Source organism: Capra hircus, chromosome 18, assembly GCF_001704415.2.
Source record: "Capra hircus breed San Clemente chromosome 18, ASM170441v1, whole genome shotgun sequence".
Classification (NCBI taxonomy): domain Eukaryota; kingdom Metazoa; phylum Chordata; class Mammalia; order Artiodactyla; family Bovidae; genus Capra; species Capra hircus.
The window spans coordinates 64009478-64017898 of record NC_030825.1 but is presented as its reverse complement, the minus strand read 5'-3'; the positions used below and the strand labels follow the sequence as shown (position 1 = coordinate 64017898).

The 8421-nt window shown below is 57.3% G+C and overlaps 1 protein-coding gene across 2 annotated transcripts; it reads right to left on the bottom strand.

The window, feature by feature from the left end:
* SYT5 (synaptotagmin 5) lies at positions 1411 to 8116 on the bottom strand. 2 transcript variants are annotated; one of them, XM_018063091.1, is made up of 9 exons: positions 7946 to 8110; positions 6687 to 6810; positions 5959 to 6131; positions 4015 to 4134; positions 3732 to 3899; positions 3253 to 3420; positions 2941 to 3055; positions 2543 to 2676; positions 1411 to 1973 (listed from the first exon to the last, which is right to left on the bottom strand). In XM_018063091.1, the coding sequence occupies exons 2-9, from the start codon at positions 6763 to 6765 to the stop codon at positions 1773 to 1775; spliced, it is 1158 nt and encodes a 385-aa protein (XP_017918580.1). In that variant the 5' UTR covers positions 6766 to 6810; positions 7946 to 8110; the 3' UTR covers positions 1411 to 1772. The 2 variants fall into 2 exon arrangements, with proteins under 2 accessions (XP_017918580.1, XP_017918579.1); XM_018063090.1 differs by having other exon boundaries at positions 1416 to 1973; positions 2941 to 3058; positions 7946 to 8116.

Genomic DNA, 8421 nt, shown 5'->3' with positions numbered 1-8421 from the left:
CCAAGTGAAGGATCAGATCCTGCCATTAATTTTTTAATATTTTTCCATCTTGGATTTATTTTTTGTATGAGTTTGGATTTTTATTTAAAAATTGCAGTAAGGGCTTCCCTGGTGGCCCAGTGGTTAAGAATCCCTCTTGCAATTCGATGCAATGAGTTGACCTGTCTGGGAGTCCCACAAGGTCAGGGACTTAAGTGAGACACGTCTCTAGATCATCCCCACCACTCAGCTCAGGGAACAGCACCCACAGAGTGCTGGCTCTCTGCCTCCTCTCCTCCCCCAGCTGCATGAATTTAGACAAGTCAGTTACCCTTATTTCCCACTCTGTAAAGTGGGAAGGATAACATGAAGTCAGCAGGCGAGTGGTGGACTGAATGGGGGTCTGTCTGCCTGGTGAGGACAGTCCTGGGCGTTGGGAAGGAAGTGATGGCTGAGTCCCTCCGGGGTTCTAGTCTCTCAGCCCACTGGAGCCCCAGATGCTGACTTTCTCCAGGGAGACTTACTGCCTTTCATCCTCATCACTACCACTCCCCAAAACACTTCCTCCACAGAGGCGCCAGAGGAATCTTAAAAGTAGACCAATCCATGCCACTTCCCTCTAAAACCTCCTGAGGGTCCTCACTGCAGGTACACACAATCCCAGCGCCTTAGGTTTATCTCCTAGCACCTATATGATCTGGCTCTTGGCTGTGTCTCTTTTTTTGGGGGGGCAGGCATTTTGGCCACCTGATGTGAAGAACTGACTCATTGGAAAAGACCCTGATGCTGGGAAAGATTGAAGGTGGAAGAAGAAGGGGAAGACAGGGGATGAGATGGTTGGATGGCATCACTGACTCAATGGACATGAGTTTGAGTAGGCTTTGGGAGTTGGTGATGGACAGGGACGCCTGGCAGGCTGAGGTCCATGGGGTCCCAAAGAGTCAGACACGACTGAGCCACTGAACTGACTGACTGATGCCACATGCCTTCTGAGATCTTAGTTCCCTGACCAGAGGTTGAAACTGCACCCCAGATGATGAAAGGAAGGGGAAAAAGAGAAGGGAGGGAAATATGGGTATGAAAATCTACATAAATCATGGGCAAGGGAGCAGAAAAATTCATGAATAACTGAGTGAATCCTCACTGACTCCTCAGAGCAAACATGCAGTAGGTATTACCATTATCATGATTTTTTCAGGTGAGGAAACTGAAGCTTTGAGGGCTGAGTGAATGAACCGATGAAGAAGTGAATGGGAGAGTGGGTTGGTGACAGGGTGGATGGATAAGGGGTAGGTGAGTGGGTGGGTGAGTTTCTGTATTTCCAGGATGGGCAGTCCTGTCCTCGCCCTTGTGTGATCCCACCCCTGGAGGGCCCCTCTTGGGTTCCCAGCCCCCACCCCTGAACACCCCCATCAAGGAGCATCGGTGCAGGCCAGCAAAGTTGCTGAGTGTTTATTTGGTCCCAGGAGTGGTGTAGGAATCAGGCTGGGGACAGGAGTGGGTGATCCTGTGCAGGAAAGGGCATGGGGAGCCAAGGGGATAGTAGGCTGGGATCACTGATTGTCAAAGCAGAGGGCGGGACCCTGGGGTGGGGGGAGGCCAGACTGCCTCCCTTTCCCCAGGGGCCCCTGGGGCTTCTGGGTATGTGCTGTATCGGGGTAGTTGGTAAGTTATCATGATTGGCATAATGGGGGAGAAGGCAGGAATGGGTAGAGTGGGGGTTGTTGGCCCTAAAGGTGGGCATGGGCAGGGCTTTGGGCAGGGGCCTGGGGGCAGGGGCTTGAGGGTGGGCATCAGGGTGCTGGCGGCGGTCTCACTCGGTCAGGGGGTCGCAGTGAGTGCCACTGGGCAATGGGCCGCCGGGGGTTGGCCAGCATGTCTGCCCAGTGCCGCAGGCCAGCCCCCCCGGCCGCTGCCCCTACGGCTACCCTCCCGATGGCCTCGTTCTTGCCCAGCTTGTCGTAGTCCAGCACAGTCAGCTCCACCTGCACCTTCTGGGGTGGGCAGGGGAGGAAGAGGAGGCAGAAAGTGGGGTAAGAACACACACGGAGGGACTCAGTTATCATTGCTAAGGAGACCCCCTTCCTGAGTTCCATAGGTGCCTGGGCTAAGGCTTCATCTGGAGCTTGGAGAGGGAGGGGGTGAGGGCCCTGCTGGATGGTTACAGGAGTGTACTGGAGTCTTCCTGCGACCAGGTTTTAAAGCAGATAAACCCTCAGGACCTCTGTTGCTCAAAGGTTCCTTAGGGTGCAGGGTCCTAATGGGGGCACATCTTCAAGACTGTTAAATGGGTGGGTGGGCCTGGCCTTAGGGTTGAGGGTCTCTTTTTCTCAGTAACCAGAGCTCCTACGGGTGGGTGCTGGGCATCCAGTCTTGCTTGGGTGGGCGGGGCTTCCTGGTCCTCATGGGGGAAACTGAGACTGAGAACATAATTAGACTCCCAAGACCTGGCTCCTAGGGGCTGCTAAGGAGGCTCTCCTCCCTTAGCAACGGGCATTTCTAAGGGCCTGGGGCTCAGGGGAAAGGCTGCTCTGGCAGGGGCGGTGGATAGTTGTGCCCTCACCTGGACCTGGTCACAGGGCACCTCAAAGCTGAAGGCCTCGTTGTAATAGGGGTTCAGAGTGTTCTTCTTGATGGTGGTTTTCTTCTTCCGCACCTTTTTGCCGCCCTGCAGCAGGTGGACCTTGACATACGGATCTGGGGGGAGGGAGGAGGAATCTTATAGCTCCCCTCACTCTGCTGAATCCAGGGAGAATGCCCGAGGCTCTTCGGAACAACACAGAGACAGCCCACAGACCCCTCAGGCCCCCCTCTCTCTGTGCCCAAATCGAATCTAAATCGTCCACGGCAGCCTGGACCTTTCTCTCCCCGGTGAGATCTTCGGAGACCCAGAAACTGCGGGAGCCTGAGTCTGAGACCCGGCTCCGCCCAGCACCGCAGTTGTTTGCGGCTTCCGCGCACCTGACAGCCCTCCCACGTCCATCTTCTTCAGGTTTTTGGCCTCCAGGACGATGACGGTGAGCTTCCCGGCCGTGGGGACATAGCGGAGAGAGAAGCAGATGTCTCCTAGTTTCTCCTGCTGAGAGAGGAAGAAGGACCGGTCCCCGAAGCCCGGGCTCCTCCCGCAGCCCCTCTGCGACCTTCCTTCCCGCCCCCTCTGCTCGGAATGGTACGGTCCGGAGCGAGGCCCGCCCCGACCCGGACGCCTGTGCTGATTGGCCCGGGTCTGGGGTGGGAGGGCCCAGCCGTGGGGGCGTGGCCACGAGCGCTCACCTCCTCGCGAGGTGCAGCCTGCAGCTCGCGCCAGGCCAGCACTGGACGCCCCAAGTCCACGGAGCTCATGGGAACTCGCACCTCCCCGATGGCGTCGTTGCGGGAGAAGCGGTCGAAGTCGTACACCGCCATGACCAGGACCCGACCCCCCAGCTCCACGTAGGGGACCTGGGTGAGGGGCGGGCGCAGAGAAAGCACAAAGTGAGGCGCAGCACATCCACGGGGAAAGCGGTGAGTGGGGACAGTGGGGGGCCAAAGGAAGAGTCGGGAGTGTCCATGGAGCCCAAATGGGACAGCCCAAGGGCCAGCGGAGCAGTCCAGGGGCCAGCACTGCTCTCGGAGGGACAGCACAGGGTCCAGTGGAATAGTCCACAGAGCTGGTGGTAGCTGCCACCAGTAAAAGCTGAAGGGACTGTGGCGCCAGTGTTCCAGACTGGGGACGGGCTGCTGGGCACGGAGCCCTGAGGCCACGAGCTCACCTTGAAGGCAAAAGTCTCCCCAAAGTGAGGGTTCAGCGTCTGCCGATGCACCCTGGTCTCCTGCCGCCTCCGTTTGTCTGGCAGCAGGTAGACCCGCACGTAGGGGTCAGAGGAGCCGCCTATGTCCAAGGCTGCCAGTCCCTCAGCTTGCACGATGCCCACCAGCAGCTGGACAGTGATGAGAGGACCCTAGTCTCAGCTTCCCTTCTGAAGCCTTCTCCAAAAAGGGACTAGAACTCCTGGTGCCCTCCCGTTCAAAGCTTCCCTCCACCTCCACACGCACCTGGCCAGTCTGGAAATCATAGTCCAGTGAGTACTGCAGTCGCCCTAGTTCATTCTTCTCAGCCACCTGCTGCCCTGGTCCCGAAGGCGTCGGCTCCAGCTCCTCCACTTCTGGCTGCACCTTAGGGAGCCAGGGGCAAGGGCAGGTGAACTCCTCCCCGGACTGTGGTGTCCTCCAGGCCCAGAAGCCAAGGGAGACTCACAGAACCCTCTGGCTAAACCTGAACATTTGCAAGCTAAGCAGAGTCGGTGTTTGACTAGTGATGTCTGCCACAGGCGGAGACGCGCCATGGCAACACACAAGGAGGTATGCTGGTCAGTGTTTGATTAGTGATATCTGCTACCGGTAGCACACAGATGCGGTGACGCACATGCAGTGTGTTTGTCATGCCTAGACTAAAAGAACAAGCGCTGACAGTGTCTCTCTGCCTACGGGAGGGACGCAGATTTTAGTTCACACGTTCATGGATGTACTGGGGTGATGGTCCAAATTGCCACGTTGATTAGTGATCCTGGATGGAAAAACTTGGAGGGAAAATGGCATATATAGTGCATACTTGCGATTCTAAAGTAGCACAACGAAGTCAGAAGACTTCTAGTCACTGATTTTCTAGATGTAATGTGCATAGTAGTAGTCGTAGTGTGGTAGAATGCCTTCTCTTCCGAGATTCTGACTCAGTAAGTGGCGCAAGATCCAGGACTTGCATTTCAACAAGGACCCAAAGTGATTCTGATGCTGACGGGGTTTGGAGCTACCGGCTTTAGGAGAGAGGGCTGGAGACTGGACACCAGGACCCTAAAGGGCATCCCTTACGGGTGATCATTATAACAGCTATCTGTTGAAAAGGGAGGAGAGGAAACACTAGTCACAGACTACGACCTCGAGGCTCAGAGACAGTCAATTTCTCAAGGTCACAGAGCCGGTTACTCTGGGTTGGAAACCTAGGACTCTCTGGCTCCCAGGAGAGCCTCATTCCGCTCTGCATTCGGAGGTATAATGCTCAGATACCTGAACCTGTGTCTTTCCGTGCCAATGGCCTCTTCCTACTCATGTTTGCTTCAACCTCTCTGGACTGCCCTCCAACCTCCTCCTTTGTCTCCTTGTCCTCCAGATCTGTCCTGCACGTGGGCTCCGGGGGATTCATCTTAAAGCCCATGTGACCTTGCCCCTTTCTCGCTCAAAACTTCTGTGGCTCCCAGTTCCCTTCATTACGTGGGTACCGCTGAGCTCTCTAGAAGCCTCATCCTCAAGGACAGAATATATGCGTGTGTGCTAAGTCCATTCAGTTGTGTCTGACTCTTTGTGACCCCATGGACTGTAGCCCATCAGGCTCCTCCATCCACGGGATTCTCGAGGCAAGAATACTGGAGTGGGTTGCTGTGCCCTCCTCCAGTGGATCTTCTCAACCCAGGGATCAAACCCTTGTCTCTTATGTCTCCTGCATTGACAGACAAGTTCTTTACCACTGGCGCCACCTGGGAAGCCTAGAGCACAGTATACCTTTATGCTATATCCCAGCTATTGTGAAAACTGAGTTTGTTCTCCAGACATCCCTCATAATCTGGATTCCAGGCCTCAGCACGTGCTCTTCCTTTGAGGTAAAATGTCATTCTCTCTGCTCTCAGTTAACTGAGTCCTTCTGGGTCTCAACACAGAAGTCACCTCCGGGAAGCCTTCTCAGACCCTCCGGGCTGTCAGCTGGTTGGTTTCTCTGTGCTCCCATATGCCCCACACTGCCTCTAATGTGGCACATACTGCCCTGTGTCGTGAACGTCTGTGTGAATGTCTGACTTCCCCATCTGATTGGAGGTTCTTGTGAATGTCTGGTCCACCTCCAGGTCCCCAGATCCACTTTAGGGCTCGACACACAGGGGAGCTGCTGGGCCACTGAGAGGAGCATGGGTAAAGAAACGGCCAGGGCTGAGGGACTGGGTCAGGCCACACCTTGTCTATGTAGCTCCGGCCCAGCTCCTTCACCTCCTGAAGGTGAACCTGGGCTTGGGCCTGGCTCTTCTTGCCCATCCGCCTCCGACAACGCTTCCGGTAGAGACAGAAACAGCAGCTGAAGATGAGGAGGCCTGAGACCAGCACGATGGTGGCCAGAGCCCAGGGGGGCACTGCAGAGGGCATGGAAACAGCAAACACTGAGGCCCCGAGAAGCAACCCGGTCATTCAGACCTGGATGGACCATGTGCTAGCTGAAATCCTGGCCTTGTTTTCCCTCCAGCCATGTCCATTCCATTTTATTCCCATGTTTTCCTTCCAGCTCATCTCGTAAATAAAACTGAAGCCTTATGGCAGGCTGACACCGTCTGGATTTCCTTGCTTATTAGTTCTACCTCCTCTTCTACCCTTATTCTAATTTTTCTGCTCAACCCCTGTGCTTTAAGGAGGTTTAACCTCTCCCCGGGTCTCCCTATGTTTAAAAGAAGGGAGAGGTGGACCTTCCAGTTCACCAATCCAAGGTTCCATTCCATTCCACACCCTTGATGTGGGTTTTCATTTTCTTGCAAACCCGTTTCTTATTCATTTCATTTAGATTCCAATCCAGGATTCCTACTATGACCTCACCCGCATTTTCCAGCCCACCAGCCTGAAAACACCCGATCCGGATCCCGCCCCCGAGAATCCCGACGAGGCTTTGCCTCCACTCCGCCCCAAGTCTCGCTCACCGGGGCCGTGGCTGATGCGACTCGAGTCAGGAGGCGTGTCGGGCGCTGGAGGCCCGGGTGTTGGAGGCTCCGGGAACATGACGACGAGGTCTTATGGTTTTTCCTGTGGATGCACCCAAACGCCCTAGCCCCCCACACCCACCCTGTGAGTCCATTGAGCCCGCCGAACAAGAAAGAACTACAACTCCCATCGGCCCTCTGGGCGGGGGCCGTGTAGGAACCGATCGACTACCGTGAGGCATGCTGGGAGTTGTAGTTTCAGCCTTCCTGCTGCGGAGGGCGGAGGCTAGGCGTGGGTTCCGGGAGCACGTTCCCGTCCAAAGGGACGCCCCCCTCCCTTTAGGCCCCCTAGGAATCCAGTCCCGATGACTTCTGCTCCTTTCTTGCCCTTCCCCGGGGCCTGAATCAGTCGTGGGCGAAGACGGGCGTGGGAACCGGCGCACCAGGTTGCCCAGAGCAACGGCTGGCTCGGCTCGGGCGGGGTGAAGGGAGTGCTGGTTGCCTCGGCAACGGCCTGTTGCTAAGACAACGGGCGGGGCTTACGCACACAAGCGGAGTCCCGGCGGGGCTAGCGGCTTCGGAGCCCTGTTCCGCCTGGGACCCCAGACCCTGACACCCGAGACAAGCGGAGCTGGGGAGGACGCGGCCTTGCCGGTCCGTGCTAGCGCCCGCAGCTGGCTCCTCCCTCCACACCTGCCCCGGAACGGGACGTGAAGACTCATGCTGCCCTCCGTCTCCCACTCCTGCGGAGAATGTGGGCGGCGAGCGTCTGCCCTGCTGCCTTGGCTGGGCCCCCACATCATTTTCAGCCTGTTTGTCTCGCCCGCGCGCCCCGAGCTCTGTCTTCACACCTGTCCTCGTGACCGCCTGGGCCACCATTCTCCAAACCGACGCCTTCCCTATTTCTGTCCGTCTCCCCATCGGCTTCTCGCCGCTCCCCCTTCTGGGTTAGCTGGCTTCTGCCTGTTGTCTGGTCCCTGTCTACCAAGGTCTTGCACCCTCTCCCCCGCCTGCGCCTCCCTTCCTCGTGGCTCTTTGTCTCCACGCCTGCGTCTCCCTTCCTCGTGGCTCTTTGTCTCCACACCTGTCTCTAAGTCCCATTCTCTCCGAATCAGGCTCCAGCCCTCCCCCTCCATCTGTTGGTCTCCCCCGGTAGCCCCTCCACCACACACACACACACACACACACACACACACGCTGCATCTCTCTACGGATGGGAATGAAGATGCAGCTTGGGGAGGGGTCCCAGCGGCTCCTACCTGTGCGGCAGCTAGACGGGACCCTCCGGAGAGACACAGAGGCGCCGGCCCCGCCCGGACCCCGCCCCCGCACGCGGGTGACTGGCGCTGTCCCCGGTGCTGATCGCAGAGCGCTGCGGGGCGGGGGCGCGGCCGAATGGAGCCACCCCGGTGTGTGCGCGTGTGCGCCTCCGTGTATGAGTGTGAGAGAGCCTCTGTGTGTGTGTGTACGCGCGCGCGCGCGTGCGTGTTCCGTAAGTGGAGAGGCCGCCCCACCCCTCGTCTAGCCCCCGAGCCTGGAACCACCAGAACGCCCACGGATATTTATCCTGGTCCGGAGGATTTTCTGCCTTCTAGTCTAGCCATCCTGGCATCCAGTCCGCTTCTCTCCACCTCAGACTCCGCGGCTGCCCAGAGAACCGGGCGCCAGATACCGGATTCTAGGACCCAGAAGACCCTCTCTGGAGGCCAGGGTATTCAGATATCCAGACAGGAGA

What these genes read in the sequence shown, in the direction of transcription:
- SYT5 (XM_018063090.1), bottom strand. Translation starts at nt 6,765, where the DNA reads ATGTTCCCGGAGCCTCCAACACCCGGGCCTCCAGCGCCCGACACGCCT. An exon ending in TCGCATCAGCCACGGCCCCG is followed by an intron (nt 6,132 to 6,686) that starts GTGAGCGAGACT and finishes TGCCCTCTGCAG; the next exon opens with TGCCCCCCTGGGCTCTGGCC. An exon ending in TGCCCTGTGACCAGGTCCAG is followed by an intron (nt 1,974 to 2,542) that starts GTGAGGGCACAA and finishes TGCCCACCCCAG; the next exon opens with AAGGTGCAGGTGGAGCTGAC.